Source organism: Mytilus galloprovincialis, chromosome 2, assembly GCF_965363235.1.
Source record: "Mytilus galloprovincialis chromosome 2, xbMytGall1.hap1.1, whole genome shotgun sequence".
NCBI classification, from domain to species: Eukaryota; Metazoa; Mollusca; class Bivalvia; order Mytilida; family Mytilidae; genus Mytilus; species Mytilus galloprovincialis.
Window position 1 is genome coordinate 35664659 of NC_134839.1, and position 24774 is coordinate 35689432.

Sequence of the window (24774 nt, forward strand, 5' to 3'; positions counted from 1 at the left end):
TTGTTCATTTATTTTTCTGTTTGGGATATTATCCGTTCGTTTGATGTGTTTGACATGTTTGAGCTTTTGATTTTACCATTTGATTGAGGATCGACTTTCCGTTTTGAATTTTTCCTCAGAGTTCGTTTTTTTTTATTACTTTACTTTTTAAAATTAAATATCCTTCTACAAGTATGTTTTCAGTGTTATCGTTTTCCAAGATTCAAAGCTAAAGGCAAACCGGAAGTAATAAGTTGCATAAAGTTTTATGTTTTAATATTCAAATATTTAATTTATAAATTGCAACGTACTGAAATCTTTGCAAACTCACTTTACGCTTTCATTGTCTGTATTGTCCCTGTTGTGCTTATAAAGTATGTCAACTGTTTGTCTCTTTAAATAGATCTGAAAACGAAAGTTCTTCAAAATGGACTATGATATTTATCGTCAGATACATATATTTCCATGTATATGACTTTTCTTAAAGTGTAAAACATTATTCCATGTCCATGATGTACGATAATTCTGATAAAAGATGAAAAATCAAATGTTAATAAAAAGATCTAAAGTTGATTGAGATTTAAAGTAGTTTAATCTTAACAAACGTATTTATACCCGAGTGCATGGTCAAGGGAGATAAATGTATTTATACAATTGTTCGCCATTTTGTTGTTTCCTACCTTGGCTAGCGCATTATACCTGAAGGTGTTAAAAGATTCTATAATAACTTCGACTTTTACTTAGAGCAAGTTTGGTAAATATTGTTTAAAAGGGGTCATTTAATCTTCAGGATATATTTGAAATACAGGTTATTCATGTGCAAGTGTGAAGACTATAGCAATTTTTAATTTTTGTCTGAGCATATTTAATATTATATTTAAAGCAAAACCTTCTTATCTCGAATACTATGATAATTTAAGTGTTGTCATGGGTGTTATTAAATTGGGATGTCATGTAAATATTTCGCTAAATATACTTTTATAAAGGTATGATATTTTTACAGTGAAGGATTGGTTCAATCATTGTCAATGTTATGTTTTGCGTACATAGATCCCATTAGGAAGCAGCCATTTTGATTAATTAGGGAAGCTGAGGTTTGTACCCCAAGCACGGTGACCCCAAGTCAATCAATTTATTTTAACCAAAAAAACTTCTTTTTTTTTAATTTATTATGTCCATGGTCAATCGCACAATTATAATTTGTATACAGCATACATAAACAAATTAACTTGTTTTAACGCTTGATTTGGTACATGTACATGTATATACCAATCCAAGTCAGTTTATAACCTGTTACTCGTCTGACTTCTTTGAATTCAGAAATTATTGCACGCATTCATTACTGTAATTTTTTAAGAGTGGCCTCCCATGTGAGATCACTGTTTACGATTTCGAAAAATCTTCATACCTATACATCAGATATCATAATGCGATTTCTTATTATTGTGATACTTATGAATTTACTGTATTTAAAAGGCCAGTCGAGCTGAGACCATCGTTTACCTGTTGTTTTTGATAGCTCTGGTTGACTACTAGTATGTGTCTATATAAAATAATGATGATAATATATGTATACATATTAAAAGAGGGACGAAAGATACCAAAGGGACAGTCAAACTCATAAATCTAAAACAAACTGACAACGCCATGGCTAAAAATGAAAAAGACAAACAGAAAAACAATAGTACACATGACACAACATAGAAAACTAAAGAATAAACAACACGAACCCCACCAAAAACTAGGGGTGATCTCAGGTGCTTCGGAAGGGTAAGCAGATCCTGCTCCACTGGATATATGAAAAGTATAGGGCAATTACACGGATACATCACAATTCAAGCAAATTCAATGCACGAAAAGACATAGAGCTTACCACATGGTCTTCAACAGGACACGAACTACCACACACAGGCAGTCCCCGCTAGATAGTCACAAACACAATTAAGCAATCAAAAAGGGTACAACTAGACACATTAATATAAAACAAATAATGTTGCACTGATATCAGTAAAATTGAGAATGGAAATGGGGAATGTGTCAAAGATACAATAACCCGACCAAAGAGCAGAAAACAGCCAAAGGCCACCGATGGTTTTTCAACACGGCGAGAAAACCCCGCACCTGGGGTGTTTTGTTTCTATTGCTTTTATGCATGTTTTGTTTTGGTGCATCACACCTATATATCTTGTGAGTTGAGCCAATTGCTAAGTACTAAGTTTTACAGTTTGTTCTTATATTGTGTTGTTACACTGCTGTCCCATGTTAGAGGGAGGGTTGACTGCTCACAAATATGTTTAACGCCCCACATTCTTTATGTACATGTTCCAAGTCAGGACTCTGAGCCTGTCACGTAGTTCTTCAGTGGTTGTTGTTGGTTCGTGTCTGTCGACTGATATTTGTTTTTAGAAAATTGTCCTGTTTTGAAATGTGTCGTTGATTTTCTCGTTTGAATAGTTTTACATTTTTCATGACGAGTACTTTATAGCCAACTATATGATATGAGGTTTTTCATTGTTGAAGGTTTTACGGTGAGCGGGTTGCCTATAATTGCTTACATCCACTTCATTTAAACTTTTGTAGATATTTGTCTCATTAGAAATCATACCACATGTTCTGATCTTTATATTAATATTGCCTCCATTTAGAATGGCTTTACTATTTTCTTTTCTGACATTTGGATTGTTATCTGCACTGAAAACTTTTGACTTTTTTTTAGTTTAACAACCATTTAGTTTCAAGCATTATAATACTAATTTAAAAACATGAATCGTCGAAATGTGCATATGTGATAAATGGTATCTTTCGTTATCACTTATTTCTTTAGCACAGTACTGGAACAAATTATTTACATCTTTTTCTATTAACATTGATTTAGTTTTTCGTCGTTTTGTTTGAATTCTAACATGTCTAAGTGCAAACACTTTATTCTGTCTTACAAACGCAAACATTTTTTTAAAAATTCGTCTCTATAAAATAAATTTATCATTTTTGGGTTCTAGATATAAGAAACTTATGTGTTTTCGCTTTGTATTTTTCCGCTCTGTTTCTGATGAACTATTTTTCTGAAAAAGTAAATTTAACAACCTTTTCCCTGTCATTAGTACTGAAAAGGAGAATTTTTCTATATTTAAAAATGCGTTGATACACCATGTACATGTGAAGAATATAGATACAAACTCAAGCCTGCACTGAGTTGGAAGTTATTTCTTCAAATGTTGTTACTCAGATTTAAACCTCTTATACTATTTTAAAAAGTTCGGGATTTGTGTATAAGATTTACATGAGCAACACGACGAATGTCACATGTAGAGCAGCGAGATCTGCTTACCTTTCCCATGAATTAATGGTATATATTTGTAACAAACAAGATATTTTCAATGTTGAATATCTAAGATTACTAAGAAGACAATCATTTAATATTCTGAGGGAGAGGAAGGGGGCGGAAGCAGGATTTTTTTCAGTCGATATATGTAATTCATTTTCGTCTTTACGAGCATCGCTTATTTTTTGTCACTTTTGAACACATCTATGCCATTTTTGGGGGTACAATGTTAATTTTCATTTCTTATCCGTCAATGCTATTCACTATCAAATGATCGTCTCCAACAGCTACTGATTAAATATATGGAATATCTAATTTTGGGATAGATCAATGCATAAACAATAAATGATAATCTAAGATTCAGAATACCTCTTTGTCTGTTGAGTGTTCAAAATATTAAAACAGAAGTAGAAAGGCAGACTGGATTAAAGGAAAATAAAATAAAGTAGAAAGGCAGACTGGATTAAAGATAAATAAAATAAAGTAGAAAGGCAGACTGGATTAACGATAAATAAAATAAAGTAGAAAGGCAGACTGGATTAAAGATAAATAAAATAAAGTAGAAAGGCAGACTGGATTAAAGATAAATAAAATAAAGTAGAAAGGCAGACTGGATTAAAGATAAATAAAATAAAGTAGAAAGGCAGACTGGATTAAAGATAAATAAAATAAAGTAGAAAGGCAGACTGGATTAAAGATAAATAAAATAAAGTAGAAAGGCAGACTGGATTAAAGATAAATAAAATAAAATATTATTTCAATCTTTACTGAGTTATGGATTATATTACTTTAAAAAAAATTCCTACAAATTTACACCTCTTTCATGTCTAAATTAGCACGAATGACGGGAGTCACTCGTGGGGAGGGAGCTGGTAAAACTCCAAACACATAATAATGTTGTTGTTTTTTGTCATTTCTTTATTATGCAAGATGAGACCTACGAAATAACATAATACAGTTTAATTCACAATGTATAAAAATAACGAAACACTTGTAAAATTAATCCAGTCATAAGGATATAAGAAAAGATATCAAAGCTGATTTGGTTACTTGAATATTGCTTCAAACGATTGCCAGATCTGATTTATTTTAACTTATTGTGCAAGGGTTAAGAAAAAACGAGCATTTTTCTATACTAATTCAATAATTTATAATTTTAAGTATTCTATCCCACCATATATATTTCGTCATGGATAGCCAAAAAAGGTATACAAGTGTGATTTAATTGTTTTCTGATTTCTGAACAAAACTACACATTTAAATTGATTCCTTTTTATTACGGAAAGAAAAGGCCTATATTTTAACTCCCAAAAATATTTGAAATGCCGGGAACGCCAGTAAGAGCAATCAACTATCGATGTTCCCTAGAATTGCAATAATCTAAGAATAATTCCGGTTTTACAGTTTTAAACCAGTCGTAATTAATTGTTTACTGATGCTACACATTCCTCACTTTGAGGAGGTTTTTTTAAAATGGTTTCAAGTTCATTTTCCATGAGAAAACAAAGATTTTTTTTTAGAAAGCATTTAGCAAATAATTGATTAAATATCTGTTTTTAGTTGCAAATCGCAAGTTTCGGCTTTTGAATTTGTTTCATAAAGTTGTCATAACAAAATGTGGCGTATATATAATGTTGGTGTACACAAAAGAACACAAACGGAAACTCTGATATTTAAGTTCAAAAACTTCTTTTGTAAATGTCCATCGCGATGCTCGTGAAATAAATAAACGAATTTGATACTATTTCTACCTTTTCTTCAATATTCTCGTTACTGCACAAAACCTTTTTGTGTCTCAGATTTAACAATTTATATAATCTTTCTAGTTATTTCAGCAAGTGTGCAGGTAAAAGTAATCGTTCAAGTGAAATGTAGCTAAAAAAAACTTTGTGACGAGGACGGCAAGACTCTTCATTGTTTTTTCTCTCGATTGATTGCGTGTAATCAATTACATGCTGTTCGGTGTGAGCCAAGGCTCCGTGTTGAAGGCCGTACCTCGGCTTGACTTATAATGGTTTACTTTTATAAATTGTTACTTGGATGGAGAGTTGTCTGATTGGCACTCATACCACATCTTCCTATATCTATGAACAAAAGATCGGAAACTCAACAAAGTTTATGACGTTCATTAAACTTCATTTGTTTAAAATGTACTTCCTTGTTAACCATGTTCACGTTCACTTGCTGATTTAGATTTAACGGGATAGTTATTATATATGCCGTTTATGAGTGCAAGTAAGTAAGGTAGAAAAGCTTAATAAATGTACCAAGCCGTTTGATTGATGCAGCCACAGTCCTTTCCTCTAGCGAAATTACTATATGTATGTGACCTGTCACGGAACGTTTACTTTTAGAAGACAGGTGCAACACAAGGGTGCCATTTCCCAGAGTGGTGATCTTGGTGATCCGGATTATTGTTACTTTGATTCTCTGTGAAATTTTTTGTAGACCATGTTATTGTTCGTCCTTTGTCTTTTTCTCATAGCATCTTATTTAAAGGGTACATTTAGTAGCAGGATTAATTTGTAGAATGTTATATTAATATAAGTATAACATAAGTATAGATAAATATTATTACATTCAAATTTACGAATAACGAAGGTACCGTGTTTATTCCAACCTAATTGTGTAAGCTGCAAACAAACAGGAGAACATACCACGACGCAGTAAAATACAGAATCTTCGTGTTTCTTTTTATTTGCTTGGTTGTTTTATTTCTTTTCGTCAATTATTGGTATTCATTTCATGAATTAGTTTCCCTTAATTTCTTTTCGTCAATTATTGGTATTCATTTCATGAATTAGTTTCCCTTAATATATAAAATGATATATATATACTTTAAATGTATGCATCATCAATTAATCCGTAACAAAATGATGATTAACTACCATAACATCCTTGTAATCATCCTAAAATTCAGATAATTATTTCATTATGTATAACTACTGAAAAAACAACATTGATTTTCAATTTATATATATTAAACACTGAGTAAGTAAAATTATTTATGCAAAAATTTTACCGTGAAAAACTGGCGATACGGTACTTCCTGAGATTATACCGGAAACTACAAATCCGCCATTTTGACAAATTTACATTGATAAAAAATACTGAAAAAGTACGAATCTAATGGAACAGCAGATCTTATCGTCTATTGCGATGGACGAACACAATATCCAAGGAGACTTTCAACACAACGTAAAGTATTTGCATTTTATAAATGACAGTGTGGTATAAAAATCAAGTCGTATGCTAAAAATCAACAGAGAATATTTGTCTTTTTTTATTTTACATTTCCTTCAAAATTATGTCTTACCGAATTCATTTTCATCATATCGGTTTCATATATATATATATATATATATTTTATTTTTATTTTTATTTTAATAAACTTATATTGCCTTGCTTAAATTTTGTGTCCTAGTATTAAATATGTGAACTTGCACAGTTAAGTAATGCTCTCAACGTGTTCAGGTAATATTGTAAACAAAAGTCCGCCATTTTGAACTCGTGAATAAGGTCAACAAACTTCTGACGATCATGTCGATTAGCAATATTATGGCTTGTTCGTAATAACTTAATGCTAAATATGATTTATTATTTGAAGAAAACCATTGTTTAAACAAATTTAAAAGAGATATTAGTCAAACAGCTACTGGCAGGATTGTATTTGTTTATAGTTATAAACTGGTATTTTTAGTAGTAGCTATATAGCAACTATTTATAGAATTGTTCTGATTAAAAAAGGAAACAACACGGTGTACAATAGTAAATCTTTCCGGGTCGATGTCCAAGTTATTATTGAAAGTGATTTCCCTCATTTACACGATATTTGGAGGTTACGAGTATATTTCTGTTGAAATATGTTTATCATTGCCTACAGATCGATATATGGAGATCAAATGTTCTTTTTATGAAAACGTAAACAAGCTAAAATAGTAATATAAATAATGACTTTAGAATTCTAGTCAAATCGGCACCTGGTTAAATCGGCACTTGGTCAAATCGGCACCCAGTATAGTCAAATCGGCACCTAGTCAAATTGGCACCTGGTTAAATCGGCACTTGATGTAGTCAATTCGGCACCCATGTTAAATTTGTTTAATATATGATGTGTACAAAATATAACTTTGTACAATTTATAATTTGTACAGGGTTTTTGTACAAGTTATAAGTTTTTTGACACACATTTTCTTACACCAGGTGATACAAGTTTATCTTTAAAAATGTTCTAGTTCAATCTTTAAATTCAAATTTATATACTTTAACCTAACATTTCATGCTATTATCCTTGTCCTCACAATGGAAATGAGGATACCTGAATAGTTTACATTCGAATTTTTATTTTCCTGATACCACATATGACATATATCGAGTCCAATACTGATACCTATAGTATATTCACCTGTTACCTGTTACCTTATCTGTACGTTCCGCATCTGACAGGCGCACCAACAAACAGTGTATTCAGGATTAATATGCTATATACACGGGTCATAATCACAGGACGTAAAACAGCGAATCAAAGAATTCAAGGGGGGGGGGGGTTCCGGGGGTTGGAACCCTCCCTTTTTTTGGCCGATCAATGCATTTGAATGGGAGCATATAGTTGGAACCAGCCCTTTACTCTGTGTTGGGAACCCCCCTTTTTAAAATGGCTGGATCCGCCACTGTTATTTATCACTAATATAGGACAATGCTGTTGATTAAACAATACTCCATTCCAGGACCTTTTGTTTTCCAAATAATTAATATTACCAATAATTGATAAGTCCCAGTTCGACGGGTTCAAACAGAAAGATTTGAAAGCAGAGAAAACTGTGTATCTTATAATCGGCATGACTTTATCAGATGACAATACTAATACTAAAATAAGGCTTGCGCATAGTTATATACTTTAATTCAGTGACGGACCCGCGATATCACGGGTGTGTTCTAGTAGTTGTGAAAATATGACAGAAATATGCGAAACAAAAGCTGGTGTTACATTGTGTTTTCACTATGTACTTGATTAAAGTTATTTATTAATTGAAAAGAAAATTTATCAAAACCATGAAAACATCAGTCACATAATGTTGAGAAAACTTTAAATGATCAACTTTTGTATTTTTACAGCTTGATGCTTTTTAACAAAATAAATCATGATCGAATTTATACATTTTTAGAAATATCTATATATATTTGGGACTATTATGCTAGTATACTTAAATTACTAACTTAGCATAATAGTCCCAGTCCCATATATTATATCAAATATTATTGGATGCCGAATTGACTTTAAATAGGTGCCGATTTGACTAGATGCCGATTTAACCAGGTGCCGATTTGACTTTTTCTATGGGTGCCGATTTGACCAGGTGCCGATTTGACTTGTACCCCTTTAATATGTATTGAATATGTATATGATAACGGTTTCATAACATTTATTCTATGCCCGTCTAAAGAAATAAATTAATTTTTATAATTAAACACTTTAATGTTTATGTATGTTGTTGGAAATTATTATTGTAAAGTATATTGTTTAAGATGAAACAAAAACAATATAACAAGACACAATAGAAAAAATATCACATATCATCTTCTATAAAACAATTAACAAAAAATCTGCAGGTGAAAAACGTTATTGTTTTTTTTTTCTTTTAGAGAAAAACGCATACTTTATTTGTCACTGAATAAATACAAATGAGAATTTAATAATGAATAGAAAAATAAAATGCATGATACTGTAAACTCTTAAAAAACATTGTTTGAATAATTGAGGGATTTCATGTTTTGTAATCATCAGTAGATTTTTTTTATTGTTGTTATAAAACAAACTTAACTAATAAACTAAATAACTCATTTCTACTAATTTTGACTTAATTCTTGTTGTCATTAAAAGATGGTAAAAATGAAATGTAAATAAAAGACGGTGTCGGGTGACATTATTGCATTTTATCATATGGATCAAGAACAGGCAAGGGAATGGACATAATGATGTAATATATATCAGAGTGCATCCCTTCTTTTTTCATTATTTCACGTTTACATGAGCATGATGAGATGTGAATTGAAACAAGTATATATATTTTTTCTATCATTGAAAAATAATTGTCCGGAGAGTCTAGTCCGTACATTGTTTATTTAAAGTTACGCTGACTATTCCCTGTAATGGTTATGTTTATCATATAAATTGTCACAAAATTGTCACTTTTATTAAAAATAATTATTAAAGAGAAAAAATTCCCTTATTCAATGTTGTTAAAATTGCTATAAAAACACAGAGGTTTAATTTGTTTATTTAATATTTTTTTTATCTAAATTCACATTTCGCCTTAGTTTAATTCCCATCTGGCCTTAGTATATCTTTTACCTTTTTTACCTGGAATTCACAGCTAAGGCGAAATGAGAACACACCGTTTATACTGTCCGCAATTATTGTTGTTATATAAACATGTACCAAAATGTTATTAATATGGATAACACTTCAGTCTATCCGCCTCGTAACAGGACCACACATCCAGGCTTGTTACTGTATAAACGAAATTTTACTTAAATGTAACAGGCAAAAAGTATTGATCTATTTCTTTTGTCATGTTTGTATACGTTTTAATATTCGACAAAACGAGCACCATAGCTAAGAGAGCTTGTGTTTGTATGTTTTTTTTTATGCCCCACCTACGATAGTAGAGGGGCATTATGTTTTCTGGTCTGTGCCTCCGTTCGTCCGTCCGTCTGTGCCTCCGTTTGTCCGTCCGCTTCAGGTTAAAGTTTTTGGTCAAGGAAGTTTTTGAAGAAGTTGAAGTCCAATCAACTTGAAACTTAGTACACTTGTTCCCCATGATATGATCTTTCTAATTTTAATGTAAAATTATAGTTTTGACCCCAATTTCATGGTCCACTGAACATAGAAAATGATAGTGCAAAGTTCAGGGTAAAGTTTAATGTCAAGGTAGTTTTTGATGAAGTTAAAGTTACATCAACTTGAAACTTAGTACACATGTTCCCTATGATATGATCTTTCAAATTAAAGGTTTGACCCCAATTTCACGGTCCACTGAACATAGAAAATGATAGTGCGAGTGGGGCATTCGTGTACTATGGACACATTCTTGTTTACTGTAGAATCAAAATAAAGAATTCTATTCTATTCAATATAGAGAATTTTCCAAACATTGAGCGTTGGCTTTGTGTCTGTAAGTTTATTGTGAAGCAGGACTATCATGATATCTTAAACATGTACATTATTATAAGATACACGATCGTGTATGTAAGATACCTGTGAGTTCGTTTTTATAAATGCTTTTGTGGGGATATCTGTTATTAATTTTTTAAGCAAACTTGCCAGTCGGGTGTAGGAATTATGACAATCTTAATTTTTGAGTGATTGACAATTTATGCGATGCATTTTGTCTCTAATGCCCATTAAAATCAGCTCATAAACAAGGAGTTAGGTCATTTGATGTTCTCATAAAGCTTTCATGGCAGTGATTTGTTTCGTGTTTACAGAATGTGATAACAAATATTTGAGTGCTTAACGATGTAAGATGCTTTTCAATTTTGGAATAAAATCGTTGTTAATTCATTGAGTCATCTTACATATTTATAATATATAAAAAAAATTGACAGGAACACATTGCTAAAAACTTATATACACTACACACATATACTTCCGTAAGTTCTACACAAACTTTGATTTTGCTTCATACTTTAAACACAAATCATTATCTGTTTTTATATTTCGTACGCCATGGTTGCTTGTCGTAACTTGCCTTACTATGTACTTATGCACAGCATTTTGTTTTTATCTTACAGGTTTGATCGAAACTGAGTACCAAGCATCCTCCAAGAATCAAAGACAAAGAGTAGTTTTTTGTTTGTTAAAATCCCCAACACGGCTGAATATCACATTATATTTATAATTTAGTAAGAAAGGGTAAGAATCTACATAAAATTGAGAATGGAAATGGGGAATGTGTCAAAGAGACAACAACCCGACCAAATAAAAAACAACAGCAGAGGGTCACCAACAGGTCTGTATATTCAATATTTGGTTGAGGCTACGAAGAATTCCTTAAAATTAACAGGCAACACCATTGCCAAACAAAAACAAGTTATAAAAATAATAAATAAAAAAAAAAAAAAAAAAAAAACAACGTTGACAACCTTAAGCAATGACAACGACGGTTCACAAAAAGAGTTCAAGAGTTCCGTAACGAATTTGCCCAATAAAAAAATTTCGGCGAAGAAATGTGCTTATTTCAGAAAGGATCAGACACCAACAAAATATGCATTTATTTCCTGTCCGATTTGTAAAGAAAAAAATACTGATAGTATTTCACTTGTAGAAATGGTTTGTTTATAATATAGGAACATGTTCAAGACTGAAAAGTGATGAATAAAAAATGTTCGGACGACTATAAACCCAAAATGTCTATAAATATGTTAGGGTACTAAGGGTAGATACGCTATAAATGGTTCTTGATTAATAAGTTCTTGTTCCACGTAAGTTATTAATTGCGGAGCTCGGCGTACAGTTAATTTACAAAAAGGGAAGTAAGGGCAGATCGCAAGTTAGTAAGATTTGGGGGAAAACACGCAGTATGTGATTGCTGACATATGATATTTCGACTTTGATAAAAGACTTTTCCTTAGTTGCAGAGCCTTACATCTATGAGGGAAATAATATAAAGTGTAGGAACTAGGGTTAATGTTTTTGCAAAAGATTAAAACACTTGGCATTGAGCCAAGGACTTCGGTGATAACCAAACGAATAAAAAACCCAACTCTTTGTTAATTTTAAAAATACGGGAATTGTAAAAGAAAAAAAAACATGCCCATATGACTATACAATGTATATACATGTAGATATTTAAGCCAATACATGATTATGTTCAGTTGAACCAAATTGTTAACCAATGATTTTAAATGATTTCATTACATGTATTTGAAACTCTGCGGGCTCAATGATTACACACTATCTGTGACATAGATGACCACGGGTATGATCAATTTTCTTTTATTTCGGTTATGTCTTCACATTATGCGATTAATTACCAAGTTTTTATTTTGCTTAAGCCACACGCCCGAGGCCGATAATTGAGCAAAACACCCGAGGCGGATATTTGAGCTGCACGTTCGAGGGCCGATAGTCAAGCTTCTGAGTTCCCATTATGATGTTCTGCCACATACTAATAATTTGCACATGTTAGATACGCCTTTTCACCACTCTAAATTTAAAAAAAGAGGCATTCGATTCTTAGAACCATGAACTCAATGGAACTAGCTTTATTGATTGTTTTGCTGTGTATTGTTTTAACGTTGTCACGTACTAGCTTGCACGTGCAGTCATATGTAATGCATTTTATACGGAAATAAAAGCTATAATGCAAAAGTCAATAAAAATTACGGAATCGTATGAAACTTCTATGTCATATTATGTAGTTAAATGTATATATTTGGTGCATTTTAATTTCATCCATGCTTATTCTGTATCTTTTTGTTTTGAAAAGCTTTTCATTTCAAATTTTCACAATCGTTAATGTATTAAGATTTATACAGAATTAACGTACAAATGATTTACGCCTCCTAGATTAACAAGATATATCTACCCGTCTGCTAATGGAGGATGCATTATCACTACTAAGTTGCATTATCACTACTAAGTTGCATTATCCTCTATTACAAATCACGGCCCAGTGATAGCCTATCCTATCACTTAGCGTCTGTTTCTGTCGTCGTAGTTCGTTAACTTTTGAAAAAGGAGTAGGGGCAATAAGGCGCTAATTTGGCCTAAATATCACTACCAATTTTAAAGATATGATACATATACTGCCTTGAAATGATGTATTTTTCAATTTTTATTCGATTTTAGCTATTACATTGAAAACTCTAAGAGAGTGAAAAACTTTAAGAAGCAACAATGACCAGTAAGACCAGATCTACAATTAATACGATATGGTCGAAATCGTCAGTTGAATCCTTAAATGACTATTTGTTTATGCGTTGTTGTCTATTATGTTAATTTTTAGGTACAAAAAAAAATAAAAAAAGACGTTATTTAACATGACCGGAATAGATTGTCAACATCTTATAGGTGTTATTGCTCTTTATTTTATAAAAAATAAGATGTGGTATGATTGCCAATGTGACAACTCTCCACAAGAGTCAGAATGACACAGAAATTAACAACTACTAGTATAGGTCACCGTACGGCCTTCAACATTGAGCAAAGCCCAGACCGCATAGTCAGCTATAAAAAGGAAAGAAATGACAAATGTAAAACAATCCAAACGAGAAAACTAACGGCCTTATTTATGAACAACAAATGAACGAAAAACAAACATGTAACACATCAACAAACGACAACAACTGAATTTCAGGCTCCTGACTTGGGACTGTATGTATGTGCCTGTTTAAAGTCAGGATGTACTTCTAATATAACTATCTTGAAAACGGTTTCACATAAATAGAAACTTTAAAAGTCAAAATTGATCAGAAAAGCAAGATCTATATGAAAATCAGATAAATAAGCATACACGACTCACATCAATTGAATTTACCTTTTTCCTCCAAAAGTCCTATATGGCGTAATTATGCTTCTAAACTCCGTCCATCTTTTCGACCGTGACTATAAAAAAAAACCACACACACACACATGATGACATCGCTTCTTTGCTCTCGTCCAAGCAGACTCAATCCGAGTGCAGAGGTCGAAGGTACGGAACATAGCCGGGTCATACCAAAGACTTAGATTTGGTTGTATGAGCAGAGCGTGGTCGGTTCAACGTGTCGGTCAGTAAAATGCATTATTTGTATTCATATCATATTAACATGTTATCGCCCTGATTTGCTACTGGACATTGAACAGCCATCCATCATATATATAGGATGCCTTTTTATAAGACCGCAAACACACATTTTGCAATCGTATATTGGCATCACGTCAACGTCGTCGTCGTCTGCGTCGTCCGAAAACACTTAGTTTCCGGACAATAACTTTAGTTTAAGTTAATGGATCTCTATGAAATTTAAACGCAAGCTTTGAAACCACAAATTGAAGGTTGGGATTGATTTTGGCGGTTATTGTCCAAACAGTTTAGGAATTAAGGGCCTAAAAGGGGTCCAAGTAAGCATTTTTATTCTAGTTTCCAGACAATAACTTGTGTGGAAGTGTACGGAGCTCTCTGAAATTGTACCACAAGGTTCCATACCTTAAAAGGAATGTTGTGATTGATTTTGGGGGTTATGGCTCTAACTGTTTAGAAATTATTTCTTGACCAATTTAATGGGGTTTTATTCCTGAATTCTTTGGGCTCTTTAATATGCTGAATATAACCGTGTATAAAGTTTTTGGATTTTAGGCCCGTTTTTAAATTGGTCCACATTGTGGTCCAAAGGGTCCAAAACTAAACTTTGTATAATTTCATAAAAAAATGAATTATTGGGGTTCTTCGATATTCCGAATCTAACCGTGTATTTAGATTTTTATACGACCGCAAAAATTGAAAATTTTTTGGTCGTATATTGGTATCACGTTGGCGTCGTCGTCTGCGTCGTCGTCATCGTAGTCCAAAGACTTTTGGGATTCGCACTATAACTTTAGTTTAAGTAAATAGAAATCTATAAAAAATTTAAACACAAGGTTTATGACCACAAAAGGAAGGTTGGGATTGATTTTGGAAGTTTTGGTCCCAACAGTTTAGGAAAAAGGGTCCAAAAAGGGCCCAAATAAGCATTTTCTTGGTTTTCGCACTATAACTTTAGTTAAAACAAAATAGAAATCTATGACATTTTGGCACAAGGTTTATGACCACAAAAGGAAGGTTGGGATCGATTTTGGGAGTTTTGGTTCCAACTGTTTAGGAATTAGGGGCCAAAAAGGGCCCAAATACGCATTATTCTTGGTGTTCGCACAATAACTTTAGTTTAAGTAAATAAAAATCAATGAAATTTAAACACAAGGTTTATGAGCACAAAAGGAAGGTTGGGATTGATTTTGGGAGTTGAGATCTCAACAGTTTAGGAATAAGGGGCCAAAAGGGGCCCAAATAAGCATTTTTCTTGGTTTTCGCACCATAACTTTAGTATAAGTAAATAGAAATCTATGAAATTTAAACACAAGGTTTATGACCATTTGGAAGGTTGGGATTGATTTTGGAAGTTTTGGTCCCAACAGTTTAGGAATAAGGGGCCCAAAGGGTCCAAAATTAAACTTTGTTTGATTTCATCAAAAATTAAATAATTGGGTTTTTTTTATATGCCGAATCTAACTGTGTATGTAGATTCTTAATTTTTGGTCCCTTTTTCAAATTGGTCTACATTAAGGTCAAAAGGGTACAAAATTAAACTTAGTTTGATTTAACAAAAATTGAATCCTTGGGGTTCTTTGATAGGCTGAATCTAAAAATGTACTTAGATTTTTTATTATTGGCCCAGTTTTCAAGTTAGTCCTAATCGGGGTCCAAAATTAAACTTTGTTTGATTTCATCAAAAATTGAATAATTGAGGTTCTTTGATATGCCAAATCTAACTGTGTATGTAGATTCTTAATTTTCGGTCCCGTTTTCAAATTGGTCTACATTAAAGTCCAAAGGGTCCAAAATTAAACTAAGTTTGATTTTCACAAAAATTGCACAGTATTCAGCAATAGCAAGAAATCTTCAATTGCACAGTAATGTGCAATAGCAAGTATTTTCAATTGCACAGTATTGCGCAATAGCAAGAAATATCTAATTGCACAATATTGCGCAATAGCAAGAATTTTTCAATAGGAGTTATCTTTCTTTGTCCAGAATAGTAGTTGAATCAACTTAAATCATTGTTTTATACAATATACAATGTATATTCACTACCAACTGATAAATTAAAACAATCTTTACCATTCAGTGATTACAATCACTTTTTTTACATTTTAATATTTTATGATGTATTTAAATGAGTAGTTATTGTTGCAAACTCCATTAGAAATTTGAATTGAGATCAGTTTTGGAATAAGGGAAAGGGGGATGTGAAAAAAAAAAATTGCGGGGGGGGGGGGGGGTTCAATTTTTCTCATTTCAGATTTATACATAAAAAGAAAATTTCTTCAAACATTTTTTTGAGAGGATTAATATTCAACAGCATAGTGAATTGCTCAAAGGCAAAAAACAAATTTTAAGTCTATTAGACCACATTCATTCTGTGTCAGAAACCTATGCTGTGTCAACTATTTAATCACAATCCAAATTTAAAGCTGAATCCAGCTTGAATGTTGTGTCCATACTTGCCCCAACCGTTCAGGGTTCAACCTCTGCGGTCGTATAAAGCTGCGCCCTGCGGAGCATCTGGTTAATTCTTGGTTCCGTATTCAAATGGGTCCACATTAAGGTCCAAAGGGTTCAAAATTAAACTTATTTTGATTTTAACAAAAATTGAATTCTTTGGGTTCTGAAATCTAAACATGTATTTAGACTTTAGATTATGGGCCCAGTTTTTAAGTTGGTTCAAATCGGGGTCCAAAATTAAACTTTGTTTGATTTCAACAAAAATTGAATATATTGGGTAATTTGATATGCTGAATCTAACCGTGTATTAAGTTTTTTTGATTTTGGGGCTATTTTTTAAATTGGTCCACATTGAGGTCCAAAGGGTCCAAAATTAAACTTTGTTTGATTTCATATAAAATTGAACTCTTGGGGTTCCTTGATATGATGAATCTAACCATGTATTTTGATACTATATACTGGAATTTGATGGACAATAAACATTAACTTCATTTCATATCATTTTTTTTGTCCAATCAAATCCCAGTATATATAAAATAGACTTAAACTCCGCCTACCATAATTGTTTGCAAACATCCAAGCAAACATAGCAAGCAAGTTGATCAAAGGTTTGCTTTCATAGAAGAGCTGTAAAGGTCCCAAAATGACAAATATGATGCTTCCGCAAAAAATTATACTTGTACATAATTGTTTCTGTTTCCTTCCGTGGTATGGGAAATTAGATTTAAATACGTAACTTCGTACATGCTTTTTTCTTCTACGCTACGTTAACCTGATGGTACCTGATATCATACCGGGTTTTATTGGGATTCATTGCTCAGTCTTTAGTTTTCTATGTTGTGTTTTGTATACTGTTGTTTGACCCTTTCTGTTGTGGCTTTATCAGTTTATTTTCGTCTTTTTTTAGTTGAATGTCCATTTGGTATTTTTCGTCTTTCTTTTAAAAAGGAATAATGTTATCCTATTTAATTTGAATGTAGAATGTATTATTAATTACTCTTACACTGTCGTATGTTTTTGTTTTTTTGTTTTTCAACATTTTGTTTTAGCATATTTATAAATTTTCTTTTATATATTTAAATTTTAATTATATTAAAACAAAGTTACAACTCAGTCCCTAGTGTAGTTGGTATACGAGGGAATTGACCATTCTGTTAATGTGTTTTATGGCCCCGCCGTAACGGGGGTAGGGACATTAAGTTTAATACTTGTACGTCTGTACGTCCCGAAATTGGTTTCCTTACTCTAATTTTACCTCAACAAATTGTTATTAAACTTTTACACAATGCCTATTACAACGAAACGCAGATCACCTTTGAATTATGGTGGTATCTCTTTTACCATTCTAGGGTTATGCCCCTTTACAAATGAAAAAATTGCTTAATTTTTCGTTTCCATTCACTAACTTAAGTTTGCATTTACCAAATGTTATAAAACTTATACACAATGCTAATTACCACAAATCACAAATAAAATTTGAATTACAGTGCCCTTAATATTACCATTCTAGAGTTATGCCCCTTAACAAAAAGAAAAATTGCTGAATTTATCGTTACCATTCCCTAACTTTAATGTGCTTCAATCAAACTTTATGAATCCTATACAAAAATTTCCACAAAACAGAAATCAAATTTGAATTTTGGTGCCGTCACTTTTACCGTTCTAGAGTTATACCCTTCATAAATTGAAAAAAATGCTGAATTTTTCGTTACCGTTCTCTAACTGAAGTTTACTTCATCCAAATGTTATGATACTTAAATATAGTACTTACTACCACAAACTGCCACAAAACTCAAATCAAGTACACATTTTAGTAGCGTCACTTTTACCATTATTGAGTAATAATAATGTTCTTTCACAAATCATAAAACTTGGGTAAAATGTTTTATGCCCCTTTTAGGTGCATTATGTTTTTCGGTCTGTGCGTTCGTTCGTTCTTGCGTTCGTCTGTCCCGCTTCAGGTTTAAGTTTTTCGGTTAAAGTTTTGGTCAAGATAGTTTTTGGTGAATTGAAGTCCAATCAACTTGAAACTTAGTACACATGTTCCCGAGGCTATGACCTTTCTCATTTTAATGCCAAATTAGAGTTTTGACCCCCTTTTTCACGATCCAATGAACATAGAAATGATAGTGCCAGTGGAACACCCGTGTTTTGTGTACACATCTTTATTGAGGTATAAAGTAATTGTAAGGTTATCATGGCCATTTTGCAGGGTTTATCTGTGTTTGACCTCAATTGTATGGTTCATTGGTTAATGTAATGTTTTTACAATCAGATGCGTTTTTCGGGTTCTATCAGTTCTAGGTCAACTGTACTTGCAAAAACTGTTTGGTTTATGAAATGATTGTACGATGTAAGGTGAGCATGTCTATCTATTAGGTCTCATCTCACCTTAAACCCATTTTCATGGTTCAATGGTAAATGTTAAGTGCTTGAGGTTTCACGGATACTCTAAGCAATATGTCAGCTATAATACGTGTATTGACTGATGGTAGGGTGTCTGTCAGGTTTGTCTCATTTGACCTTAAATCTTGGTACTGTTACGTGACGTGAAGTAAACCTTAATCTTGAGGACTTTCTACATTATATGCAATCATAATCAGCAAAGCAAATTATACATTCCAGCGTATACACTATTGTATTACTATCAATATGAATACATGTATGTCATACTTTCAATAGTTGAGCGATTCATCCCACTTGGAGTCTCTAGTATTTATACGAAGTGTGAGCGTTATCAAAAGGGATTTAGAAAATTATAAACAAAAGTCACTCCGAGGTCGCTACCAAGCATACGAGTGTTACCGTTAGATTCAACAAAAGACATTATTTTCGACGTTATATTCAAATGTGACAAGCTTTTTCGGTTGCTTCTTTATCGTGCTCTAAATGCAACTTACTGCATTTCTGTTTGTCTTGTTCACGGCTGCAGCAAAGTAAATGTATGGCTTGCCCATACAAGACCATTTTAAAACAAAATCCATAATTTATGCGCACAAATAGGACATGAGCTATGTTGAAAGGTTTTCATATTTTTTTACACAAATACTATCCTTAAAACCAACGAATTGCAAGTAAATTGTAATTGTATATTTCTTTCCATGATAATAATAACATGTGTATACCCCCATTCAACTTACTCAATAAGTTTATTTACTGTTTCAGCTGAATGGCTTGCTTTAATGGAACAGATGATTCGTCCGCGGGTTTCGTGATTGGTGCAGTTTTCTCTTTGGCAGATGACCAAGAAAAAATAATACCCGAAAACGACGACACCAACATACAAGACAAACGTTCACAAACACAGCAAAAAGCACATGACGATGATATATATCTTCAAAATTTTCTTAGCAGCAGTCCTGTTCCTGTTAAAAAATGTTCAGTACGAGTAAAAAACTTTATTGAGAAAGATATTCGGAACACACTTACAGAAGCTTGTAACAATGCTATCGTAAAGCAAGAACCCGCTGTCGAAAATGAACAACAGTCATCAAATACCGAAGAGAATATAACAGATCGAACGAATCAAGTAGATAGGCGGCCATCTAGGAAACGAAAACCAAATTCTTTAATGTCATCCGATTTTTTGTTCAAGGCGACAGAAATACGTGAATTCCAAAAGTCAATATCTAGAAGGACTATAAAGCAAGATTCAGTTACTTGTCAGATTGACCATGACCTTGTAATGTCGGTCGCCGAGAAGTGTATTCCAGAAGTAGTAGAAAAATCCGGAACAGAAGATATCAAGATGGTTAGCATTTTGCCACCAACATTAAAAGTGAATATAAACGACACCTCAGTGCTAGTAGATTGGAAAGCGAAAATTTCTCATACTGTATCTGAATCTGAAGTTAAAAAACGTAGCCGCCCACAGACCGCTAGAACTAAAAAGAAGCTTCGCACTCAAGAACAAATTGACTTAGAAAATTCTAAAAAGAGTAGAAAATCCAAACCTAAGCCTAAGAGTAAAAAGAAAACTAACGTGGCTGATCCTTCACCACCGCATTTAGAACCATATGGTGGACAGTTATTAAATATTCATTCATCTAAATATATGTCATCTCCAAATAGCCCGGATGGTTTACCACCACAATTGAAGCCTTATGAAATAGCTTCAAGTGAAAGCCGTACTTCAATTCATAAAAAATCAGACGGCCAAAGTAATTTGAAGAAACCATCAAAGCTTGATCAAATAGTTAGAAATGAACAAAGCAGTCGAGATCACAGCCCATCAGCTGATAACAGAGTTCCGTGTAGTTTAACAGGGCGAATGCGGAAACCAAATCAACAGTTTGAAAAGGACTATCTTACTGGAACTATTAAATATAAAAAAGAAGATCCTTACAAACAGATATCGAATAACAAATCGAATAACAAGGATTCAGATAACTCAACATCGCAAAACAAACTTGAGGAACAAAATAGCACCATTGATCACGACAGAAATAAAGTTCATGTGACAATGTTACCAAACAATAAACACTCAACAGTATCGTCAGATACAATGTCTTACATAATACAAACGGCAAATCAGTTTGCAGACAAGCACACAGAGAAAACACAGGTTATTAGTAGTAAAGGGATTCCATCTTTAGGGACTGCTTTACAAATACCAAAGACCACACAACAGAAAACATCAACAAACACAAAATTAACATCTGCAATAGGAGAACTTGCAAAAATGGAAAATACTAAGAAATTTTTTCAGCTTATAGTAGGAGATAAAGTAGTTTTGATTCCTACTAACGGAGAAAGTGTTGTACCTAAAGCCTTTGTGATGGACATTGCCGCAACTCGACCTGGTTCTTCAATTGCTCTTAATAAACAAACAGTTTCTGCATCTAACAATCCAAAAACATTTATGATGAATATAGCAGGAACAAAACAAGAAAACACCATTTCTCAACCACAATCAGTACAATCTTCGAACTCTGTTTTAATTGCGTCATCACAGGGTCAAAATGTTCAAACGCAGCCAATTGTGAATAAAGTGTTGATTCAAAAGCAGAGCACTACTCAAATATTACAAACCACTTCCGTTTCATCATCACAAAATATACAAGGTACTCAAAGAATGCCACTTCTTGCCAATGTGTTAGAGTCCGCCACAAGACCAACGATTTTGCCGAATACGATATTAAGACCAGTAACAGCTCCTTTATTATCGAACATAGCCACAACAAATGGTCCATCAGGACAGACGATTTTATATCCGTTTGGTAGAAGTACTGCACCTAACAGTGGACAACCATTTCCTACATTCATTATAACAAACACTTCTCAGGCAGCAAACGGACAGCCTCCAGTGGTTACTTCTGTTTTAAAAGACGTCAGATCTAGTATATCTACGTCACCAGGAATTACTATAAAGACAGAACCGGCTAGTACAGTTTCTAATCCTGCAAGACCTGCTATAAAGAATGAACCGAATAATATCAAAGATTATGAAAAGGCAGCATCATCTTTCAAAGGAGTTCCTGATGATGGCAGTGAAACAGAGAGTGATGACGAAACCCAAAGTGCTCAATCAGAAAGACAGTCTAATAAAACGAAGGTGTTAGTACCCGAAGTGGGCGTTCACGTACCCGCTTCTGAAAGTGAGACAAGTGAAAGAATCCGTAAACTCAAAGAAAAGCTTCGAGAACATCAAGTGCAGGTTGAAACCATGCGAAAAAATATGCCATCGAGACACGAAATCAATGACCACAATTCGTAGAAACGATATAAGAAAACGGTCCAAGTGAAATTTATATTCATTTTATATGATGATATTAATTAGACTGTGTTACCTATAAATGTATGCCTCGATGCATTGTGTTTGTTGCCATGAATGAAAGAGGTTGGTGGCTATAAAAATCCATGAATACATGATAGGTTTGTTTGTCTATCTTTTAACTTGAAGTCCTCATTTTATACCACATCAATTGCTTTTTTTAATTTTTATTTAATATTTTACATAGTGCTGAATGATTTCTTTTTTTCTAATTCTGATGGCACCATTTCAAGTTTGCTTTCAACGGAATTAAGTGATGTCTTCTTTTTTTTTTTATCATGATTGAACACGCAGCTTCCAGTTGTTAATGAAAATTAAAACTGTTTGAGGAAGAACAAAACACAGTTGTATTGCATTTTTGACGCCACTATTTTAACAAAAATCTAGACGTAACCTATTTGAAATAAAAGATTTTGGTTGGAAATAGACCGTAAACTATTGGATATGGTGGTTTCCTTTAATATATGTGTGATCATACGGATGATCTTAGCTTCCCTCATATAGATATACGATGATGTGGTATGATTGCCAATGAAACAACTCTCCATCGAAGTCACAATTTGTAAAAGTAAACCATTATAGATCAAAGTACGGTCTTAAACACGTTGTTATAATCCATGAAATCAAACAAGAGCTTTCACCTATCTGGTTCTAAATGACAATGAGTAACACGTTGACACTATTTATTTTCTCCCTTGAAAGTTTGTTTCAGCTCCTTATAATTTACCTTTATCCTTTTGCCGAGATAGTAATGTTATCTTTTATTGTAAAATAAGAAACTCAGACGCCTTTTAACTATAAGTTATTTAATCATTATGTTTGTAGAGATGAGTGATTGGTTTTCATGTCTTTAAATTGTTTGACCTATCCCTATTCGATTAGATAAATATGGAAACAGTATGTAGGATGACAACCATACTAATTAATAGTCCCTTGTGAATATACTGTTTGAATTATATTCAAATAGCCAGGTACATACATCGCATTGAAATACAGAAGAAATAAAATCAATTGCACTGCTTAAAAACACGAACATCTCTCGTATAATATAAACGGTACAAAATTTGTCTGTACCAAATGCGGATTTTGACAAATAAATATCTTCTCATTGATGCCAGAGGCAAAGAAAATTAAACAAAATAGAAAATCCAAAGCTTATAGAAAATGAAGAGCTTTTTAATGAATCCCATAGTCAGGTAAGCAGTCAGAGCATTACACGAGGAAGAAAAATGTAAATATGCAAATAAAAAAAGTAAAATCACAAAAAAAAAAATGAACTCCGTGGAAAATTCAAAACGGAAAGTTCCTAATCAAATGGTAAAATCAAATGATAAAACACATAAAACGAATGGACAACAACTGTCCTATTCCTGACTTGGTACAGGCATTGTCAAATGTAGAAAAAGGTTAGATTGAACTGTTCTAATTGAAAATTTCAAAATGAATTTCCAAATTTTGTAACAGCAACATTTGATAGCACAAAATCCGTATTTTCATACCAATACTAAGCATTGTTTACCGGCCATGGGGTTGTGACACCAGTATACACTGCATTGGATTGTGAACAACTATAGTGGAGGAACTCGGATAAATCTAAGGTTAAGCTATCTATTGTTACATTTGAGCAATGTTGCGCACTGAAGTGGGGATAATACGATAACATTATTACGACATGGTGCACAGTACTGATGGACTGTTTATCCCAAATGGTATTTGGCCGGTAACTAGTGATTCGGCACCTAGTTGATTTTTAAATTAATGAAACAATTTTGTAAGACCTTTTGAAATAGTTATGCTTATCAGATTGACAGGCTTAATAGGTCATTTGAGCTGTTGCCATCTCATTGCGACAGTCTTCCGGTCTTCGTCTGTTTACTTTTAAAGAACTTTAGCTATTTAATTCAAGGAGGGGCGAAAGATACCAGAGGAACAGTCAAATTCATAAATCGAAAACAAACTGACAACGCCATGGCTTAAAATGAAAAAGACAAACAGACAAATAATAGTACACAAGAAACAACATAAAACACTACTGGAAGGGTAAGCAGATCCTGCTCCACATGTAATAATAAGTCAAGTTTGAATGATCCTAAGGTTATCTTATATAGAGTTCGTGTTATTTTAGTCGAGTCAGTCAAGAACTGTGCCCGCCGTTGTTGAACATATTCGAAAAAAAAGATACCTTAAAAATCCAGGTAGTTAGAAAAAATATTTGCAAACTATTATTATTAAAGTTAAGGTCCATATCCAGCTTACAACCCGTTTTGGAGTTATTGTTCAAGAAGAATCATGTTTGGCCGATATCTTAAACACTTCAGAAGCAAATATGACATATGTAGAAAGATCCGCAATAATTGGGAGTTATTCTCCCTGAAATGTTTTAGTCAATTCTGCAGTATTTTGGTATTTATCTTGAAAAATGTTACAGAACAAGGGGAACTTTGAATAGTAAAACT

At 32.9% G+C, this 24774-nt stretch overlaps 1 protein-coding gene across 3 annotated transcripts; it reads left to right on the forward strand.

Moving 5' to 3' along the window:
- The first annotated feature begins 639 nt into the window (after positions 1-639).
- Positions 640-22416, forward strand: LOC143063486 (uncharacterized). 3 transcript variants are annotated; one of them, XM_076235671.1, is made up of 3 exons: positions 640-733; positions 11096-11216; positions 19711-22416. In XM_076235671.1, exon 3 carries the CDS (start codon positions 19715-19717, stop codon positions 22259-22261), a length of 2547 nt encoding a protein of 848 aa, XP_076091786.1. In that variant the 5' UTR covers positions 640-733; positions 11096-11216; positions 19711-19714; the 3' UTR covers positions 22262-22416. The 3 variants fall into 3 exon arrangements, with proteins under 3 accessions (XP_076091786.1, XP_076091783.1, XP_076091785.1); XM_076235668.1 differs by lacking the exon at positions 640-733 and adding an exon at positions 6369-6499; XM_076235670.1 differs by lacking the exon at positions 640-733 and adding an exon at positions 6380-6504.
- Positions 22417-24774: the final 2358 nt, after the last annotated feature.